Source organism: Gossypium raimondii, chromosome 11 (genome assembly GCF_025698545.1).
Source record: "Gossypium raimondii isolate GPD5lz chromosome 11, ASM2569854v1, whole genome shotgun sequence".
Classification (NCBI taxonomy): Eukaryota; Viridiplantae; Streptophyta; class Magnoliopsida; order Malvales; family Malvaceae; genus Gossypium; species Gossypium raimondii.
In genome coordinates, this window is record NC_068575.1 from 49785253 (window position 1) to 49807502 (window position 22250).

General features: G+C 31.1%; 3 protein-coding genes across 3 annotated transcripts; all 3 read left to right on the plus strand.

Moving 5' to 3' along the window:
• The first annotated feature begins 8734 nt into the window (after nucleotides 1-8734).
• LOC105803331 (60S ribosomal protein L32-1) lies at nucleotides 8735-10867 on the plus strand. The gene is made up of 4 exons (XM_052623233.1): nucleotides 8735-8888; nucleotides 9011-9102; nucleotides 10289-10470; nucleotides 10555-10867. The coding sequence occupies exons 2-4, from the start codon at nucleotides 9013-9015 to the stop codon at nucleotides 10682-10684; spliced, it is 402 nt and encodes a 133-aa protein (XP_052479193.1). The 5' UTR covers nucleotides 8735-8888; nucleotides 9011-9012; the 3' UTR covers nucleotides 10685-10867.
• A 1000-nt stretch (nucleotides 10868-11867) lies between these two features.
• LOC105803329 (adenylylsulfatase HINT3) lies at nucleotides 11868-15656 on the plus strand. Its single transcript, XM_012635453.2, has 7 exons — nucleotides 11868-12215; nucleotides 12329-12384; nucleotides 13334-13391; nucleotides 13896-13962; nucleotides 14763-14818; nucleotides 15184-15237; nucleotides 15330-15656. Exons 1-7 carry the CDS (start codon nucleotides 12039-12041, stop codon nucleotides 15447-15449), a joined length of 588 nt encoding a protein of 195 aa, XP_012490907.1. The 5' UTR covers nucleotides 11868-12038; the 3' UTR covers nucleotides 15450-15656.
• A 1851-nt stretch (nucleotides 15657-17507) lies between these two features.
• On the plus strand, nucleotides 17508-20174 carry LOC105803327 (wall-associated receptor kinase-like 22). The gene is given in 4 exon segments (XM_052623234.1): nucleotides 17508-18315; nucleotides 18441-18548; nucleotides 18945-19632; nucleotides 19634-20174. Coding segments are annotated over 4 exon segments (2118 nt in total). The 3' UTR covers nucleotides 20148-20174.
• Nucleotides 20175-22250: the final 2076 nt, after the last annotated feature.

Sequence of the window (22250 nt, forward strand, 5' to 3'; positions counted from 1 at the left end):
TATAAATATCACCTCAATACCAGTATTTTCGTGTATTTCGTGGGGCAGAAAATAAATTTTGGGGAGGAGTCAGCCTATTTGGTGTAACCAATGTTAGAATAATGGTGGAGCCAAATAAATTCACTTCAACACTTTTATTATGTCAGACTTTATTTTAAGTGATTTTTATATTTTTTTAAACTGAAAATTTTTTTTATTTGGTGGAGCCATAGAAAATGACGTGACCACCATGCTGCGAACCATTTTTTTTACTTTTTTTTTAAATTATTTTTTCAATAGAAAAAATGGATTCATGGAAAATAAAAGAGTTGGAACTAACAATACATGTGTTAAAATTGCAATGTTAATTCATGATTCATACAATTAATGAGTGATAAGTTTAGCCATATTTGTTACAAGATCATGCATTTTCACTCTTTCATTTCCTACATTTTCTAACAAACAATTCTCTACTAGTGTTATTAGTATAGCTTGTCCCTTGTCCAAGTTTGCTTCCATACTACCCATTTCCTCTATTAATCCCTTTCCAATCCAATCCCTTATTAATTGTTCCTTCAGGATTTCTGAATCTTCACAATACGATGCACCAGTAAGGAAACAATTTTGGATTCTTCGATATTTCAATCGATCGTAGTTGAATCTCATTTGCCGATACATCTTGTCTTTAACATTGATGATACTCGATATGTTTCAGTTTAATTCCGCGAGCGGATTCCTCCATATTGGAATATTGTTTTCAGCTCTCATGCTACTGGCAACTATAACTATCACCAACAACAAACCAGCACAACACTCAACGATAGATCTTGCAATCAATAGTAAATCTACAGAATTCATTAGATTTTCACCAACCTTCTCCGAGAACAATGTCCATGCATCTACTTCTAGAAGTGGCTCGATTTTTACGACTTGACAATCCATTCGTCAACATGCATCCAATGATTGAGATGTTACCACTAGTTTAGCCCCAGAAGATTTAGGAATTCCAACTTTTTCAAGGGAAAATCTCTCCCATACATCGTCCAATATTAAAACAAATCTACCATTTTTACTCAAAATTTCAAACAACATCCCTACTCTTAATGTTTCATCTTTATCTTCGGTAATAACGACATTCATTGCCTTTGCAATCTTCTTCTGTAGTTCAATAACACTACATTTCCTCGATATAGTGACCTCGAAATTGTTTACACCATTTAAGAGTTTATTGTTGACAAGCTTGGCAACACTTGTTTTCCGAACTTCTGCCATTCCATAGACTCCAATCTTTCGAACCTCATCATTCCTCAAGTGTTGTATAATATCATTCTTTTTATGTTCTATTGTTTCAACGACTAAGCTCGGTGTTGGCAACACCTGACCAATCCACGAAATATCATCCACACATGACCAGTTTTGGTTGTTGACGATCTTTCATAGATTGGTCAAGTGTTGCCTTGTGGGTCCTTTGCCTGTCTTTTTCTGCTTTTTTTATAAAATTAATTTAAAATTTTTATTAATTACAAAAAAAAATATTTACTTTTGTTTTACATAAATGATTTAAAATGAATAGTAAAAATGAGTTGGTCAAAGAGATTAATGTGACTCACTTGCCACGTCAGTCAATTATTGGTTGTTAGAATTAAAAAATATATTTTTTTTAGTGGAGCCAATCTATTTGGCGTCACCAGGCCTGGTCTTGAGGGTTGTTTGAGAGTGTAACTACTCAGAGCCTAGGGTTAGAAGGGCTAAATTTTTTTTAAAAACTTTTAATATGGAGAGAGATTGAAACTAAAATAAACTAATTAAATACTTGGGGCTTTCAATTTTTCACTATAAGTGCTTCATTGTCTAGTGTCTAAAATTTTTTATTATATTATATTTTATAAATTTTTTAAAATAATTAAATTTATTATTTCGTCTAAAACCCAACCAGACCTACTTGTCCTATCTTTAATAGCTCTTGCTCGACGGCACGAAAACTGAAAAACGTGGATAGTGTTGAACTGCTGTCCTTGGAACACACAATACATGCCAAACTCATTTATTCTTAAATTTTCAATTTAATTTTATGATTTGAATGTCCTTCACTCCTTTGTCACAATATTTTTGTGACACAGCAACATGTAATGATTATGCGGAGAAAAAGCTGCATCTGAGATAATTATGGTTAATTATATATTTATGAAAATATAATTAATATTCTTTTTAATAAACTATAATGTATTGGATAAATAAATAAATTCATGATTAATAAGGATGTAGCTAGCAAAAGTTGAGTAGTAAGCTATACCTTAACTAGTTAATATGTACTATAGGCACCTATTTTAAGATTTTAATTATCAATATTAGAATTTTTCTGACTCAATGCATCGTTTTAAATAACTCAAAATGGTTAAGGATTTATTACTTTTTTTAATGAAAAACAGTGCATCAATTAAATAAAATTTGCATGAATAATCCAAAATGCTTATTTGAATGTTTAGTAAATAATTTATACCATGAATTAATTCAAATTTCAACACCAATTTAATTACGAAATTATTAAATATAAGAGTATTTTTATTATTTCATACTTCTATATAATATTTTAAATGAAACAAATAAAAAATAGGGTAAACTACACCCATGGTCACTTTTGTTTACCTTAGGTTACGTTTTAGTCACTTATGTTTGAAATGTTACGTTTTAGTCATTTACGTTATCATGTTGTAACATTTTAGTCACTGAGCCATTAATCGTCGTTAATGGTGTAACGGTAAGCTGACGTGGCACGTTAAATCATCATTTTTAGGTTAAATTATACAATTGATCCCCATATTTTTTTCGTTTTAAGTAATTTAATTTTTTTTCTTTTATGTTCTTTAAACTTTCCTCTTTTTTTTCCATTCTCTTTTGTTTCTCCCTCTGTTTTCATACCTTTCCCATTTCTTTTAACATATTAGGAAGTCGAAAGTTTTATGTATAAACGAAAGTTTTCTTTCTACGAAAATTCTTTCGATTAACCAACTCGTTACAAAACCGCATTGATAGCCTCAACTCGTGTCCTAGCCCATCTCAGAGCTAGATTTGCCTCAATTGTTTGCCTCTTGCCTTCAACTTTACTCAAGTTAGCTTGTAATATCCCGAAAATTACTACTGTAATACTCCGAAAATTACTACAGTAAGAAAATATGTATCCTTGATAGTAAAATAAGGAAATAAAGTGACAAAAAAGGAAATTTTGAGTTAAGGAAACATTGGGAATTATATTATGACATATTAATTCAAGAAATAATTAAATCGTAAAAGTGAGAAAAGTTTTGTTGCCCAAGAGTAAATACTCGAAATTTGAGGGGTTAAAGTATAAATATGAAAAATTTGAAAGACCAATAGTGTAAATATTTTAAGGGTGGAATAATCTAGAAACTAAGGAAAATGGATGAATTAGGACCAAATTGAAAATGTGAAGAATTTTGAGGACTAAATCACAATTTTACCAAATTAAGTGATGACTCAAGGATGAAATTTTTAAAGATTATGAAGGGAAAAATGGTCAATTAGAAGAGAGAAATCTAGAAGGCAATGATGATGTTGGTGATATTTTAGATTAATTAATTAAATAAATATTAATTTATTAATATTTTAATTTAATTTTTAAATGATATTTTATTATTTTATTATTATTCTATTTAGTATATATATGGAAGGAAAGATGAAGAATCTTCATCTTCTTCCATGCAACCAACGTGAGAAGAGAGGAAAAGAAAGAAAGTTTTGCTTTCTTCACAATTTGGTCCTTCCACAAAAAATTTACCATTTTCACTTAGAAATCAAAAGAATTTTCATAGCTTCCAAGAGAGAAAAATAACAAGGAGACAATGGGGAGCTAGAATATCAAGATAGATTCAAGAAATAGAAGCTGGAGGAGAGAGAAAATCAAGTTAAAGATTGAAATCAATAGCACAAAGTAAGAACATCAAGATTTCAATATATTTTTAAGTTTGATATTATTGAAAACCATGGAAATAATGTTATAGTAGAGTTTTATTATATAATGTCTTATGTTCTTGATATATTAGTGAAGAAAATAAGTGAAATTGATGGGAAATATTATAGAGAAAGGGAATAAGGGAGTTATACACCTAGTAATCAACATTTTGCACTAAAACAGTTTTGGACAGCAGCAATAGTCTAACTTTGAAAACTCACCATAAATCGTAAAAATTGAATTAGAGGATGAAAAAAATATGGAATTAAATCTTATTTAGTTTAGTTTATCATAGAAGAAACAATGTAAGCAATGGAATTGTAAATCATGAGTTATAATAAATTTTGTGAGGTAAGGTCAGAATGATTTTGGGTTCCCTTGTTCTGACTTTGAAAAATCATCAAAAATTGGAGAAAAATGATTATGGGCTTAAATTTATATTTTTTAAATATTTAATGAGTATATTTTCAATATAAATAGACGGGAACATTATCCGAATCTTGTACGAGGAGATAATTAATTTTTAGTGAAGAACGGTCAAAACTGTCAGACAGTAGAATATGGATGAATTTAAAGAATAAACTGTACTTATTAGCTAAACCAAAAATTCTAAAAAATTTATGGGAAGAAGATATGTGAGTCTAGTTTCAGATAAAATTTTCGGATTTTAATTCAAAGTTCTGTAGCTCAAGATATAAATAATTTTGTGACAATGACTCAAGTGGATAGCTTTGAATGAACAAATAAATAAATAGTGAAATTATAGATAATGTTACATATAATCATGTTATATACATTAAGGATGTGGAATGGAGAGGAGGAGGAGGAAAATGTATGATTATTCAACTACCATGAGTTTTCATTAAAAATGGCTAATTTGCATGTTTTAGGTTTAGGGACTAAATTGAATAAAAGTAATATTTTAAGGGTAAATTTGTAAAATGTCAAAAATGACCAATTTGCATGAAATGAATTGTTTTATTATTTAAATTAATAAATTGAATGAAATATTAATTTATATCAAGATTGAGTGGAAATTGAGGAAAATAGAAAATTACCAAAATGTCATTGAATTTTGGTATTTCGCAATTTAGCCCGGTAAGTTCGTGTAACTTGAATTATATTCTTAGATGATTGAAATATATATATATTGGATTGAGAAATTGATTTGAATTGTGAACATGAGAAATTGTGAATTTGAATGAAATAGAAATGAAGCTTTGAATTACATGTGTAAATATCGGGTCTCGTAGGCCTTATTTGTTATGAATATAATATTTCAAGGATATGTTGTAAAGAATTATAAAAGAGCGTTAATAATTTAAAAGTTTTAATTCGGATGAAATTTTGTAACTCGATTTAATACGTATGCAAATGTATGTCTTCTAGTAATGCCTCGTACCCTATTCCGACGTCGTATACGGGTAAGGGGTGTTACAATGTGACATCGTCAGATTCAGTCATGACGTTTAGACTGGGTTTGGGGTGTTACATAGCTTCCGCTATTTCAAGAGCTTGTTGAGCTTCTTGTGGATCAATGTCACTACCCTTCTCTGCATCATTTACTAATATAGTGATTTCATTATTGTTTGTTCTAGCAAAACAAGGAAAAGTGGAGTAACGAGAGAAAATTTTATTTTTTAAAATTAAATTTTCCAACATAACCTTATGCATATTTATAGTTTATTATAGAATTTGTTCTTTATGTATATCTATATTTATATTAAGTCATTTATTTGGTATCATGGGTTAATTGGGTATCAACTCAATTGTGAATTTATCAAAATATCCTATTATATACAAATTATGTTATATTTTATGAAGATTTTTTCCTTTTATATAATAATAAAAATTTATTTATAATGAGATTTCAACTCAAAACACCATGCATAATAAACATTTAACTTCACCGTTATAATAAAAACATCAATTAATTTTATGATTTTTAATAAATATATCTATTACATAATTTTTTCACCCATAACGTGGGTAGTTTTTTAATTGAGTTGTTGTCACCGAATTAAGTGACAATAAAACTTAACCAAAACAAGGAAAAATAATATTACAAAAATAGATTATGAGACACCCATTATGTGGATGAGAATAATAATGTAACAAAATTATAAAAAAATATATTTAGAAACTAAATGTGACTTTGGTTGAAATGGTAAAGTTGAGTTAATGAAAATCATAATAATTTGAGTTCAAATCTTATTATTCTTATCTCGTGTATACTAATTGTTTTATCAATAGTAGTTTCGGTAAATATCGTTCTTTGCATGAGCATTTTGGGAACAACTCTATGTCGGGAACAACATCATGTTGGGAATGACTAGTGGCGGAGCCAGAAATTTTTTTTGGGGGGGCGAAATTAAATTGTATAATTTTATGATAGTAAAAATGTAATTTCTCCATTTTAATAGTTTATAACTTTATAATTTTTAAATGATTAAATTAAATTTTTATTATTTTTAGGAGACCAAAGTGTAATTTTATTATTACTAATTTAAAATTTTATAAATTATAAAAAGTGTAAATGATAAATTTTCTATTTTAGGAGGGACATGGCCCCTACCAACCCCCCTTGGTTCCACTATTGGGAATAACTACTTTTAGGAACAAATACCTTTAGGAACAACCTTGGAAGGTTGACCAAATTCCTAGGTTGTTCTACTTTTGGGAGAGCATGGTTAGAAGGTTCAAATACGGATACGGTTAAGAGGTTCACTTTCTAACCTTTCTTTGAAATATAAGTATTTTTCTACTCATCTCTTCATTCAACAAATAGTACATTTGTAGTTAAACACCTTTCTTGTCAAAATGTTTTAAATGAGTATAACTTTCTTGTAACTACCATTATACACATTATTTATATAATTTACCTTCCATATTTCCACGTTCAATCTCATTACCCACCATTTTAGCATGTTCATGCACATTTTCTCTTTATAAATGTTTTCCTTTTAGCTTCCCTTTTCAAGGCATGTAATTATAAATAGAGGTTTGAACGTCTCATTTGGGGATTTTTGAATCTTTTGAAAAATTTGAGCACTTTAAAAATTCTCTCTGCAACTCTCTTTTTGCAATCACAACCACCATAGCTCTTGCCTTTCTCGACCCCCTATTGTTTCCATCGCCACTACTTGCCATTGCACTTGTTTTCTAGAGTTTACTTAGGTCTTTTTGTTGGTCATTGCTACACGACATCTCGTTATGCTAAATTGTAACGTCTTCTCACCTTACTAAAAGAACCATCTACAAACATAAATATTTTCAAAATGATATTTCCTACTTTGTAGAATAAATAAACTTTTGATAATATCCTAATTAAGTTGGGACTTGATTGATGGATGACACCAACTCAATTAATACATTAATATATAGTATGGATAATTCTTACTAAAGATAATCATTTTTCTGATAATTAACATTTAAATATGAGCCAGTTGAGTCTTAGCTTGATTGATAAGAGTATTATTGTCAATGCAGGAGGACGTGGGTTCGAGTACATTGTCCTCCTATTTATGTGTTGGGAGGGGATATGATTATTTCTAAGCATTGTCTCAAAAAGAACAAATATGATCGGAACCTATAAATGATATTTAAACTATATTAATTTTTTTTTATGTTAGTATCAAATTTTATCGCATCATAATTTATACTTAAACTATACATTGTTACCTGTTTTACCCAAAAGAAATAATCTTTTAAAAAAATTATTCCAATCATAGCTTGTCGATACCCTATTTGATTTATTTCTTCAATTTTTAAATTTATGGAATTTCTTCTAAAATTTTGGTTTTTAGAAATACTCTTGAAAAGCACTTCGAAAATGAGAAGTTAAAATTTTAGTTTTTCTCTCCCAAAAGTAATTTTGATGCTTAATTACTTTTCACCCTTCCAATAACATATTACTTTCCTTCTTTTTTTTCTTGGTGCTTAATTACAAATATATTAAAATCATTAATTAAAAATAAAAAAGTATTTTTAAAATACTAATTACAAATATTTAATGGTTATATTTAAATATTTAAAATATAGTTTATATATTCTAATTAAAATTTATAAATAATTAATATTTATTACTTAAAATGATTTAAAATTTATATTTCATATATTAAAATATTAACAAGTTATAATAATATTTTATATTCTTATTAAAATATAATAAATTAACTAATCGAACATTATTTAAATGCATCTTTTTACTTGATCATAACATATCTAAAATGGACATTTTATTTCTCAAAAGTATTTTCGACAACAATGCTAAACACTCAAATCTTAAACCAAACTTTTCAAAAATTACTTTGAAAAATACTTTTCGACAACACTTTTCAAAAGCATTACTAAACTAGCCCTAAATCCAAAATTTTTGCTAAGCATAGAAATTAATAGCATGATTTAATTTTTATTCATTTAATTTTATATTCATATTTGGTAATATATAAAATATAATTAATATTGTAATTACAAATTATTAAAATATTTTCATGCAGTTTTTATGAAAATAATTTGTAATTTTTATTAATTTATTTTTCTTACCATATTCCTTACATATTTCATTCAACCAACACAGTGTTAAATAAATGATTCAAAATTAGGTTTTGATGTATCAAAATAGTTTGATTATTCCATGTATTTAAAATTCATAAATATTCATAATTCAACTAAATATAAACATCAAGCAAATGCTAAAACTTGTAATATAAATAAAAATGTATCTAATATAATAAAATTAATAATTTCTCATTTATGAAATCCAACAGGCTTTCAGTAGAACCCAATAAAATATTGGGCTGGAATTAACATCTATTCCAAATCACTCCTCTTCCCCAATATATAAATTGCTTAAAAGTTTAAACCCTAGCTAGCTTCCTCGCCTTCACTTCCAATTTAGGGTTTGCACGAGCCGTAGTGCGCCGTTTGCATCAGGCAAGTCTTCTTTTCCTGTCTTTTTTAACCATTTCGTTTATTCATTTTATTTTTTCTTGTCCAAATCATAACCTTTGTTTCTCTTACCTGGTTGGCCTTTGTTTGGTAAATTTTGTTATTAGGAAGAAATGGCGGTCCCTTTGCTGTCTAAGAAGATTGTGAAGAAGCGTGTCAAGAAGTTCAAGAGGCCCCAAAGTGACCGCAAGATCTCCGTCAAGGTTTTTATTTTATTTTTATTATTTAGAAAAAAAAAATATTTTTTTCCTGATCACCGCTTTGTTATTTACTTTATTTCTCAATGATACGTTCTCTTCAGTTTGTCTTATTTTTAAGAACCCATTTATTCAAAGCTTATTAATAGTTGCAATTGGGTTTTACTTTGGTTCATTGCTCTTGAAAAAACTTAACAACGGTTGAAAAGGTCGCACTTCTTTTATTAGAATGCTCTAGGCTGCATTTGGGAACTTATATTTCAAAAACAGTGTGATGAGACACTTAAAAATGTTATATTTCATGGTTATTCTTAAAATTCATGTATTTGTTGGATGCCTATTTAGTGGTGAATTTGAAATTCATGTTTTTATACCTTTGAACTATAATCATATTGAACCATGACTAACTTATAATGGTGGATGCATTTGATTGGCTTAATTTATATGGAAAATGAAACCCAATACAAAATTTTAACTGTTAAACATAGCAAAAATGACTTATGGCTTGAGAGATCAGCTATCTACTAATGCAGGATGTGCTGTTCTAGTTTTGTGAGAGTTTGCTATCAAGTACTCGAAGACTAGGATTTGTTAATGGGAATGCTAGTCAGACTGGGATTCCTCAGTCTTTATAATTTAGGTCTATGGTGTCTAGGGGCTCACCTGAAGTTTAAGTGACTTTTTGTGGCAATCCATGTTTCCTAGTGGAAGAGAAATTCAGATTGCCATCCTTTGTTTATGACGCTGTCGGAGTTATAGATCTTGTTGTATTATCCTCGTCTATAAAAGGTGCAGCCAACCCAGAATCATTAGGTGAAGTATACACAAGCGTTAGAAATCTTTGTCTTAGTGCAATACAAAATTTATTCTTGTTATACTGTTTGAACAGATGCTTAAAACAGCCTTACAATTACTCTGGATATCTATCTAAGCTCCTAAATATTTTTCTTCTCTAATTCTTGAGTTGTTAAGAGGAAGCATGAATCTGCTCTTTGTTTCAGTTTAGTGCTGAAACTAAGCTCTTTGTTACTTCCATGCTTATATGTCTTGTTTGGCTTTCATGCTTCTGTTTGTATGTCCTGTGATCTTGAATCATGTTTTTGATAAATTTTCATGCAATTTTTGGCAAAGTTGACCTCACATTTAGGCAAAAGATCATACACATGGTAACAGGCTATTTGCATATTGACAGACAAACTGGCGAAGGCCTAAAGGTATTGACTCCCGTGTTAGGAGGAAGTTCAAGGGATGCACTTTGATGCCCAATATTGGTTATGGGTCCGACAAGAAGACTCGCCACTATCTTCCCAATGGGTTTAAGAAATTTGTCGTGCATAACGTCCAAGAGCTGGAGCTTCTCATGATGCACAACAGGTATAATATACGTTTACCCTTCTTTCCTCATTTTTTGTTGATAACAAGTTTCTTGCATGTTGCTGACTGTTGATGCATATTTAGGACATACTGTGCTGAGATAGCTCATGATGTTTCAACAAAGAAGAGGAAGGAAATTGTCGAGCGGGCGGCACAGTTGGATGTTGTTGTGACCAACAAATTGGCAAGGTTGCGCAGCCAGGAGGATGAGTGAAACATCTCCCCCTGATGGTCGATTTTGCTTTTTGGTGTAATATTTTTATTTACCATTTAGGGGTTTTTTTTTCCTGCAATTCGGATCAAATGAATTTAAGTTTTATTTTGACTCTTTTTTTGGTCGTTGCTATTGAATCTAAACTCGTTATCCGATTCAAAATATGCTTGTTTTGTTTTCTAATGTTTTTTAAGGTTTTCATAATTATTTGACCTGATCTTGTTTTTAACATAAATAAACAGCAATAAGGTGACGCGTTATTTATTTATTAGAACACCATACCAGTTATGGTATACTTCATTCGTCTTATGAGGTCCGGGCTCGATTGTTCTTGACACTAGTTCTTTCTGCAATTGAAGTGTGTTGGACTGAAATAAATATATTTCAAACTTGGTAAGTACCTTATAGGTTTGATCAAAATTCAACTCAATGGTTTATCCTCTCCTTCTCACCTGATTTTTCTTTCTTTTAATTTTCAATTGCTTTCGTGGCAGTTGTTTGGTGGAAATTTTTTTATTAGACATCATCTATGAAAGCATATTTGCAAAAAAATCACGATTTTCTTTGATGATTTTAGTCAGGGGCGTAGTTAGGGGTGGCAGGGTCTCGATCTTTCCTAGGTTTTTTAAAATTTTAAATTAATCTTCTTAAAAATGATAAAAATTTAATTTAATTTTTTAAAAATTATAAATATATAGGCTAATTATATTTTTATTATCTTCTTAAAAATAATTGTGGCTTCAATTTTGATTTTAGTTTAATTTTCTTTAGTTTTAGTTTTGGTTGGAGAACTGAAGGATCATGTCCAAAAGGTTTTAGGAAGAAGACATTGCTGATGCATATATTCTAGCATTACGGTCTATACGAAGAGGCAGGGTCAGTTAGTATATCTATATGATTGCATCATTTTAGTTAAAAAAATACTTTATTTTATAAGATTTAAATTTAAAACATAATGAATCAATTAAATAGTATTGAAATAATAAAATTGAAAATTGATTATTGTAAATTTATGGAGCTGCTTTATATAAATATATAATCATGGGTGAGGTGAGGTCCTGAATGAAATATTTCTGTTTTTGTTTTGTTTGTATGTTCACGTGAAGCACAAAATTCCAATTTTATTATCATTTTTTTAAAAAAGCTGTTAATTATATATTCATATAAATAGAAAAAACCAAGGAAAAAAAAAGGACTGGTAGAAAAACAAGAGTCACAAAATCTCACGTGGCTGCCTGGGTAGCTGGCTGGGGATGCGGATAAGCCAACCCAACAACCGGCAGCGACCTCCATAATCCACCCCTACCTCTCACAACATCGAATTCCAGATGCCATAGCCAAACCCAAGTTTCAAATGGAGGCTCGGAGATTGGCCATTCTCTATTCTCATCTTTGCCCCTTCCGTTCGCCTTCCGTTCCATCCCTCTCCTCCATCGTTTCTCCTTCCGCTTGCGCTCCTCAGAGCAAGGAAACCTTTCCACACGACTGCGTTTTCTGTCAAATTATTCGCGGTGATTCCCCGGCTTTCAAGGTATCATCACCTTTTTAACTCTTTCTCTCACTTGCTCTTTCTTCTACATTTACTTACCTTTTCACCTTAATTCTCCAAATTTCTATTTTCATATTTACGTTTCATTTGAACAGCTGTATGAAGATGATATGTGCTTGTGTATATTGGATACCAGACCTTTGAGTCCTGGGTAAGGTATCATCCTTCCTATAGTTATTGCAAACGATTTGATTTTTACTATCTCAAAACTAACTTGCCTAACCAACAACTTCTCCGCCTAATTACAAGAGCATTTGAGTTAGCATGAGAGCTTGGTTTCAATCCCTAGCAACCCCTTCCCTACCTTCAGTTATCAAAATATAATAATACTTCAAAAAAAACAAAAATGGTAACTTCGTTAATGAATAGCAATATACTTTTAAATTATGGACTCAACGCAAAGTACAGAGAGCAATGATATGATAAATTTTTAACTCTGGGTTAGTTCAATTAGTTCATAAAATGGTTCTTAAAAGTGCCATATAACAAGTTTGGGTTCAAATTTTATTATCTGCAAGTCTATTTTGTTTTTTAGACTGCCATCTCTACTAGTTTTGTATATAGGTGAGAATGAGATTGAAGTTGTAACTTGTAAGTGAAATTAATCCAATTTTATGATTGCCTATTTGGTAAGATAGTAGCAGTAGTTGGAAAATACAAATCAAGGGCAGGTATTATTGGGAAAGGAAGGTAGATGCGGTTTTCACTTTCTAAGAAGCTGGCATTTGACTTCAATGTGAATACCAAGGAAAAGCAAAAACCATGGTCTATATTTTATATTGGTAAATGTGGCACTTGCCAAAAATGTGTGGTTTATCTGCCAGCTGCAGCTAAGTTATGTGCATATTTTGAATTCACAAAATTACTATTATATGTCACGTTCTTTTTCGAATTGAATATTTTTGCTTTTTCTTAAAAAAAATGTATTCTAAGAAGCATGCGTTAGTGTGTTACTCTACTAATCTAAGTTGTTGAGTCTAAAAGGTCTGCTGACAATAACGGGATAATTTCTCTCTTTATCACTCCATATTATGTGCTCGGTATGTTGAACTAACATTAGAGCTAATCGTTGAATGTTGAACTTTATTTTTGTTTCCTAGGCACTCTCTTATTATCCCAAAGTCTCATTTTCCTTCCCTGGACACAACTCCGCCATCTGTAAGTTTGCTAGACATAGTTTCTTCAAGCAGTTGTGATAACTTTTCATTATTACTGAACATTTTGCATAGAAATTTTGATTGGATAAAGACTTGTGTACTTATTGGTGAGCAGATAAAAGTCTTAACATTTGCATGTGGGTAAAAAAAAAATGTTTGAGAAGAATAAGCGATGACAAATTGTCCATTGTTTAATCTCATGACAGATTTTGCACTTTGATTTTAGAAAGTGTAATAATTTCTTGTCGCAGGTAGCATCCATGTTAGCCCAACCTCCATTAACTTTTTAAAGCTAAAATCTAAAACTATTAGTTTGGCTTTTGTTCTAGGTTTATGCAAAAGAAGATTTTAACATGCATCTATTTATGTGCTCTGGCTGCATATATGTATTGAAAATGTTGTGGACCAAGTATCATGCTTTGCAAATTTAAGATTGTTTGAGAATGTTCTTAGAGTAAATCATGTTTTTGGTCTATCTTTTATGTGTATTTTGAGGAGCATTCAGGTGGTAGCTGCGATGTGTTCAAAAGTGCCTTTTATTAGCAATGCAATCATCAAAGTTACTGGTGCTGGTATGTGCTGAAGTGTGTCTATTGCAACTATAATCTAAACATCTCAGTTTTCTTTGAAGTTTTTAGACTACGTATCTTAATACATGTTAAATTTGCAATCAATTTTACTTAAAATTTTTGGCTTTTGAAATGCGCTTTTGTAAAACCATGACCTTAAGCTATATGTTATATTTTATATAGGGTTAGAAGATTGACACTAGCTGAAGCCACTAAAAGAAACAACTGCTCTGTATTTGTTTGTTCATCCTCGTTCATTCTTTGTAAAAATTATTTTGGAAATATGGATGATCGAAATATATAAATTTCACCACTTTGATAAGTACATGTATAGATATAAGTATCTTAGCAAGTGTTGATTTGCACATGAAGCAGCTGTTTTCTGTTACTACATGTCTGCTTGAGGTTTATTTTGATGCAGCTTTGTTCAATCCAGAAAACAACCATGACTGGAATTACTTTGTTAAAGAAAGTCTTGATTTAATGTAATTAGATTTGACTAACTGAACAAATTTATGATATTTTCCCTGTTTACAGCTGCATTTTCTCTTCTTGGAGCATTCTCATATGAAATTCTGATACAGACTTTATAGTAATTTAAAACTACTTTTTTACTCGTTCATTTCTCATAGTTCTCTGGGAGCTAGATCACACTACCATTTAGTGTTTCTTTGAGGAAAATTAATTTATCAACGGTCACCTTGTTTACCAACTTTCTAGTTTTTGTTAAATATCTGTTATTTAATGTGGAGGACAATGTACTTAATACGTCTTGGAATTAACTTCCAAGCTCCAATGTGCAGATTCATTCAACTTGTTGGTTAACAATGGTGTAGCTGCTGGTCAAGTTGTATTTCATGTAAGTTGCCAGTCTCTACTTTTTGGTGTGATGCTTGTGTCTAGAGTAGGTAGAGAAAGGCAGTTTATGTTTCATGGCAACTAAAAGAGATCCCACTTCCACATGAATTTATCTTGAATTGTGATGTTTTGACCCTACTTTATCCCAGTTTTGCCGAGGGAGCAACCCTTTTTTTACCTCGAATTGGTCAAACATACGCCAAGTTCGAGAGTACTCTAATAGGATTAGTCCTATTAGAGCAACTAATTGCCTTTTTCGTACTGAAACTAATTACATCTGGTTTTTCCTAGAAGATTAGTTTAAATAACGCCTATACTGATTTAGACGATAATTTTGAGTGGTTTGTTTATGATATTAAATTTCAGACACATATTCACATAATCCCCCGTAAAGCAGGTGATTGCTTGTGGACTTCTGAGGTATGCTTAATTTGTTTACTTATTTACTTACATATGCAAAATCTGGAGTGCCCTTTCATGGGAGTAAATATGACCTACTGCAAGTTTTACAGAGTTTGCATCGGCGGACCCTAAAGGTAGACCAGGAAACGTCGGGTCTTGCGAATCGAGTTCGAGAATTGCTGCTAAACATTTCTGAAGATAACAAGGATCAAGTGTCTACTCTGTCTTGAAACTTTTGGGGGGATCATTTACATATATACAGCTTTAGCTTTAGCTTATGTACCATAGAAGTAGATAGTTCATTCTTTCAAGAATCTCGTCGGTCCTTCGTAATGGTGTGATTTTGCTTGTTCAAGCTGGTATGGAAGATTGTTTCACTATTTAAAATGTATTAAAATTTTAAAGAACATTTTGGTAATAAATTTTAAATTTAACCAGTGATCTTAATTTAAATTACTAAAATTTATATTATCATACATCGAAAAATCAGTTTTAATTTAAATGATATTGAGATTCTGAATTTTTATCTAAAGTAACTTATTGAAATTACTTATATATATATATGTAAAATATTATAATAAAAAAAAGGATTATAGGTGTATAGACATTTTAACTTTGACATGCAAATTAAATGAAATATTTGAAGAATTATATTTATATTATTGTTTAGATCCTTTTGGCGATGGATGGGGTTGGTGGATGTTCTCTTGAGCTAGTGGCATGGATATTGATTTATTTTTGGAATATTTATGTTTCTTTTTAAAATTCAGTATTATCTTATTTTATAATTTTTGAATTCAATAAATGAGATCATATAATTTAGAGAAAAAAAAACACTCTTTACATGTGTTGAAGGACAAATTCCATCAACACAACAAAAGCTTTAGAATCAATAGAACATTATGACACGTTGACGGTTGACTCTGTCACAACTTAAGTATAACATATTAGAAGTGATTGCAAACACTTAATACAATAAAGAAATTAGCCTCGGATGGTCCAAAAAGGCTGGCATAAATCAGCAAAAGAACCAAGCATCCACCAAATCAGAGAGGATGGTAACAAAATCAACCTTAAAACCACTTGCAAAAATAAGACTACATGCATAAGTAAGACTAAAAAACATACTATAAGAGTGGATAAAAACTTCTAAAAGTGAAAACTTATTAAACAATGGAAAAAAAGAGAGTATAGAACTTAAGACAACATTAGTCCAAACCGACTCGTGAAATCATTTATTATTCTGAAACTCTCAAAATAGAAATAGATTAAAAAGTCAATGAAGAGCTACTCACTTTCTAAAAGAAACTGTCGGTGGTTGGTGGTGTTTCAACGATGATAGGCACCGTCATCTTTCTATTACAACTTGTGAGGGCAACAAAAATATTCACAAAATAAATCTATAAATTGAAAAGAGAGAAGACGCATGGAGTGAATGAGAAGAGCGTTGCTAGGCAAAAACATTGTAATTTTATTTTAGTGAGATTGGTATAGCAAAAACATTTTGATCCTCATCAGATATATTTTAAGAGTTGTGGTTATAGTTACTATGACTAAGCCTGGGAAAATACAACATTAACTTCAAAGTGGCAGCAAATAAAAAGAAAAAAATTGCTGATTCGGAAGAGAATTATGATGGAATGACTATTGTGTAAGAACAAAAAGAAAATTAATCTTGAAGTGCATCAAAATGTACAAATTCATATAGAAAGGGTTTGTTTTTGTCCCTCATTATTCATTTATAACTTCACTAAAATCCAAAAATGTCAAAATAAAGACTAATAAAATAATTAGTAGAAGTAAACGATGTATGGTCTTATTTTTCCAATTTTGTTTTCTAAAGACTAGCCCGAAATGCATCTTAGTTGGGCCCACGTTCTAGAACAAAAATTATAACACTATGTTGGATTTTTTTTGTACAAGTAGTAGAAATTTTTGGCCAAGATAAATATTAATCTTATGATAAATATGGAATAAGGAATGGTATTGTCTCCTTTAAAAAAAACCAATCAAATGCCCTGTTTGTGTACACTAAATACTACTTTAAGAAGACACATATGTTCTACTACAAAATAAGAGGCATACCATAGGTGACTTACTTAAACGCACCAAATTTTAGTTCCAATAAAATAAATTTAAAGGGTTGATTAAATTATTTCTGTAATTTACCTTAAATTTAAAAGAAATTAAAATTGACCATTGAAAGTGCAGAGAAACATCCTTGGTTTTTCCTACTTTCCCTATAAAATAGAGTTAAATGGTCCAAAATAGGAAGAAAAGAAGCAAAAATGATAATGAGATTTGCTTTAATATTCATTTTCTTGGTTTTGCTACTTACCAAAGTAGCATTAGCATCTAATTCTACAGCTATTCCTATAGCAAAACCTGGGTGTAACGACACCTGCGGACAGGTTAGGGTCCCTTACCCTTTTGGAATTGGACCCGATTGTTACCGGGATTCGTGGTTTGAGGTGCTTTGCAATGAAACTTTGAGCCCTCCAACAACTTTAGTGAAAAAGATAAATATGGAGGTCTTGAATTTTTCTTATGTTCCCGAGTATACTAGCATTGAGTTCGTTCGCGTGAAGAGTCCAGTAATTTCTAAGAATTGTTCACCCAGGGAAACCGAGCAAAGGGTGAATTTAACAGGCAGCCCTTTCTTCTATTCAGAGACGAGAAACAAATTCGTAGCTGCAGGATGCAACAACAGAGCTTTAATGGCAGGAATTAATCCCACAATTGTTGGGTGTGAATCAGATTGTATTAATGGCGACACACTCTTTGGAAGTCCTGGCCCTGATAAAACTTGCAACAGTGGTACATGCTGTGAGACTGTCATACCATCTGATCTGAAAACATTTAATGCCACATTTGAGAGAAATGAGCCTGAAGGATGCCAGCTAGCCTTCCTGGTAGATCAACAGTGGTTTGACTTTAGTATAGAAAACTCCTCCCGTTTGCAAAATACGGAGTATGTTCCAGCTTTGCTTGATTGGTCACTACCCCCTGAAGATTACGGCACAAGTAATTACTCAGGGCGACTTTATTGCAGTTATGGTTATTGGGGGAATCCATATCTTCCTTATGGATGTCATGGTAAAAGGAGAATAAAATTCTCTTCTCATCCATCTCATGTTTGATTATATCTTCATGGATGCATGCTACCTAAAATCAGCCGACTCTTTCTTAAATTTGTTTCTAATATCGGAATTATTGTTTAGATATTGATGAATGCCTGGAGGACAAGAGACGATGTGGGGACGACACTTGTGTGAATAAACCAGGGCACTTTGTGTGTGAAGGAAGCAGAACTTGGATTATTGCTTTAGGTAATTAACATCATCACATAAATGGTCGTCTATAGATGATTACCAAAAATGGATATCTGTTTATGAAATTTAGAGAAACATATTTCGATCAACATCAAATTTCGTCGTTAAACAATTTTGCGCATCACTCTTCCTCGTGATACAACTTTCTCACATTTTTGGGTATGGGATTCGTACCACCCCAACAATGGAGTGATCTGATCACTCTTGGTGATTTAAGATCACTGCCAGGTAATTTAACATTAATGCCACATATGGTATTTAAATAGCTAATAAATAGGATGTAATTATTGTATGCAAATCACAGTAGATTTTGGGGTGTTCAACCTATTTATTTAAGCCTTTTGAATTGTTGATTACGTACCTAATTCAACATTCTTGATATTCTTGTTTTAGGTCTAGGTCTAGGTTTTGGAATTCTTTGCTTGGTGGTTGGTGGATGGTTGTTGTACAAGTTTTTAAAGAAGAGGAGGGAAGTGAAGCTCAAGGAAAAGTTCTTTAAACGTAGTGGCGGATTCTTATTACAACAACAAATGTTTTCACACAAAGGAAGCTTGGAGAAAACCAAGATATTTACCTCCAAGGAGTTGGATAAAGCAACTGATAATTTCAACAAGAATAGAGTGCTCGGGCAAGGCGGACAAGGTACTGTTTACAAAGGAATGCTGGTTGATGGGAGAATCGTTGCAGTTAAAAAGTCCAAAGCAATGGTTGCAGAGACAGTTGAAGAGTTCATTAATGAAGTTGTCATCCTTTCTCAAATTAATCATAGAAATGTCGTCAAACTATTAGGATGTTGTTTGGAGACTGAGGTTCCATTACTGGTTTATGAATTCATTCCCAATGGTACACTTTTTCAATATCTGCATGACCAAAGTGAGGAGTTCCCATTACCATGGGGAACACGACTAAGAATTGCCAAAGAAACCGCAGAAGCCATTTCGTATTTGCATTTTTCGGCCTCCATTCCAATTTATCATCGAGACATCAAGTCCACGAATATCTTGTTAGATGAAAAGTTCAAGGCAAAGGTTTCAGATTTTGGGACATCAAGATCGATTTCTGTCGATCAAACTCACTTGACCACACGTGCAAGGTACATTTGGGTACCTAGACCCGGAGTATTTTCAATCAAGTCAATTTACAGAAAAAAGTGATGTCTACAGCTTTGGAGTTGTCTTGGTGGAGTTACTAACAGGTGAAAAGCCAATTTTATCTCTAAAAATGGCAGATAAAAGTAGAAGTTTGGCCACACACTTCATTGCATCAATGGAAGAAAACAGAGTGTTGGAAATTATTGATGGTCGAGTGGAGAAACAGGCAAAAGTTGAGGAGCTAATGATGGTAGCTAAACTTGCATACCGATGCTTGAGCTTGAGCGGAAAGAAGCGGCCAACAATGAAAGAAGTTGCTATGCAGTTAGAGCAGATTATGCCATTGCCAAAGCAAAATGATTCCAATGTTGATCATCATCACGGCCGGGAAGAGATAAACTATTTAAAATTGGATTTACCTTTCCCTTTGGAATCTTCTTCTTTGACAGATTCAAGTCTTTTCTCTGGAACTTCTTGTTCCACAGAAAAGGAGCCACTTGTTTAGATGCTAGCAAAACAATGTGATTGTAAATTTGCGCATATATATGTTAAATTTTTTTATTAGTTACTGTATTTTGCAAAAGTTTTAGATTTGATCTTTGTATTTTTATTTGTTTAATATCAGTTCTTGTACTTTTTGAATTGGCCACATTTAGTCCCTGTACTTTTTAATTTTTGAAATTTTAGTCTTGACCCAAACAATAACAATTAAATATGTTTGGTTAAATTCAATTACTAATCTGTACTATCCGTACAATTATAGATTTAATCCATTTTCTCCAATTGGATCTTTCTAAGTTCCTATACTTTGTGATTTTGAAATTCCAATATTGACTTAAATGATACTTTTTAATCTATTAACTAGATTTTTAGTGAGTAATATGTGAAAATAATAAATGACATGATTAGAAATAGTGAACTTTACTTAATGAATTTAACAATCATTGTTTCATAGGGATTGAAATTTTAAAATTTGAAAAGTATAAGGACTAAAATGATCAAATAAAAGTACAAGAATTAAATCCATAACCTTTCTAAAGTATAGGAAATAATGGCAGAATTTAACCATATACTATTTTGCATTTGAATTATTTTATTTTTGAATTATTTTATTTTTGCACCGTCTCATGCACCTTCAATTAATAATAAAATGACACATCATCATTAGTGTAAAATAAAAAAATTGAAGTGCTTGAAAATAAAAATTATTAACTTTATTAAACATAATTAAATGTTAATTATAAATATTTTTTCATGTTCTAGGTTTTAAATTTTGAGTTTTAGATTTCAAATTTTGGATTTGATGTTTTGTATTTATTTATGTTTATAATTAATATTTATTTTTGAAATAAAGTTATTTATATTTATTTTAAACCATTCAATATTTTTTTTGTTTTATACAAGTGATAATGTGTCATCTTATTATTAACTGATAATGTATGAGACTTATACACCGGCGGTGCATCAAATATTCTCCCTTATTCTTTTACCCAATTACTTTCTTTTAAAAGCTTATTGTCGGTTTTTTTTTACTTTATTCTTTGGGTAAACTACACCCAAATCACTAAACTATTAATAAATTTATGTTTTGATCTTTTAACTTTAAAATGTCACAAAATGGTTACTAAACTATTTGAAAGTTGTCATTGGGCGCTGTTAAGATCGCTTCTATATAGCCTTCCTTGTTTGCATTGCATGCGCCAATCAGAAACTCTCATTCATCTTCTCTTTTACAATTCATTGTTTTATGAAACAATATTCAACGACACAAATTTGCGAATCAAAATCCAAACAGCTTTCTTCTCTAATCACTGACATTGATCGTTAAATCGACTTGAACCTAAGTTATGTGGAGGGATCTCAATCACATGAATGCATCTCTCCAATTAATTTAAGTCGTTATCTCTGGCTTCAGTCGTTCTTGCTATATTGATCATTGACAAATGATCAGATTTCACCATCACTTTCCTGTAGCCAAGTCCCCACGCTACCGCCAGTCCATCGCTAATTGCCCACAGCTCCGCCTGATCAATGGAGCAAACTCCTACGAAACGGATGTAGCCCATTAGCCAATCTCCTCTATGGTTCCTTATCACACCACCTGCTTTTCCTTGCATCGTTTTCATATAGACTGAGCCATCAGAATTTAGCTTCACCTTGCCTTCCTCCGGTGGTTCCCATCTTGGCAAAGGCATGGTATTAAATAGACTTTCTGTCTTAAAAATCTCTACATCTTTACAATGTCTTTCAAGGCTTACACTTTGATTGAGTAAGGTGCTAATTTGGATGAATTCTTCTTTTTGATTTTTTACGTCAAAATTATTGGCATTAGATTGTTACATAAGATAAACAAAACAGTAAAAAGACCTCTTCAGTTCCTTTCGAAATTAAACAAGTTAATCTCTTAAAAAAATCAAAATTTAACCATTGAAAAGATTTAATAAGAAGCAGGGGTAATAGTTACTTAATTATGAGTTGAAATTTTGATATTAAATATATTTAACCATTTTCTGTCTATGCAACTTTAATTATTCAGCATCCACATAAAAATGACGTCTGATTAGATTGAAATTGATTGGACCAGTCTAATTAATATAAATCTTAAATC

Coding starts and splice junctions, on each gene's coding strand:
- LOC105803329 (XM_012635453.2), top strand. CDS start 12,039: ATGGAGGCTCGGAGATTGGCCATTCTCTATTCTCATCTTTGCCCCTTC. Junction 12,216..12,328: donor GTGATTCCCCGGCTTTCAAG/GTATCATCACCT, acceptor TCATTTGAACAG/CTGTATGAAGATGATATGTG. Junction 13,963..14,762: donor CATCAAAGTTACTGGTGCTG/GTATGTGCTGAA, acceptor TCCAATGTGCAG/ATTCATTCAACTTGTTGGTT.
- LOC105803331 (XM_052623233.1), top strand. CDS start 9,013: ATGGCGGTCCCTTTGCTGTCTAAGAAGATTGTGAAGAAGCGTGTCAAG. Junction 9,103..10,288: donor ACCGCAAGATCTCCGTCAAG/GTTTTTATTTTA, acceptor GCATATTGACAG/ACAAACTGGCGAAGGCCTAA. Junction 10,471..10,554: donor CTTCTCATGATGCACAACAG/GTATAATATACG, acceptor ATGCATATTTAG/GACATACTGTGCTGAGATAG.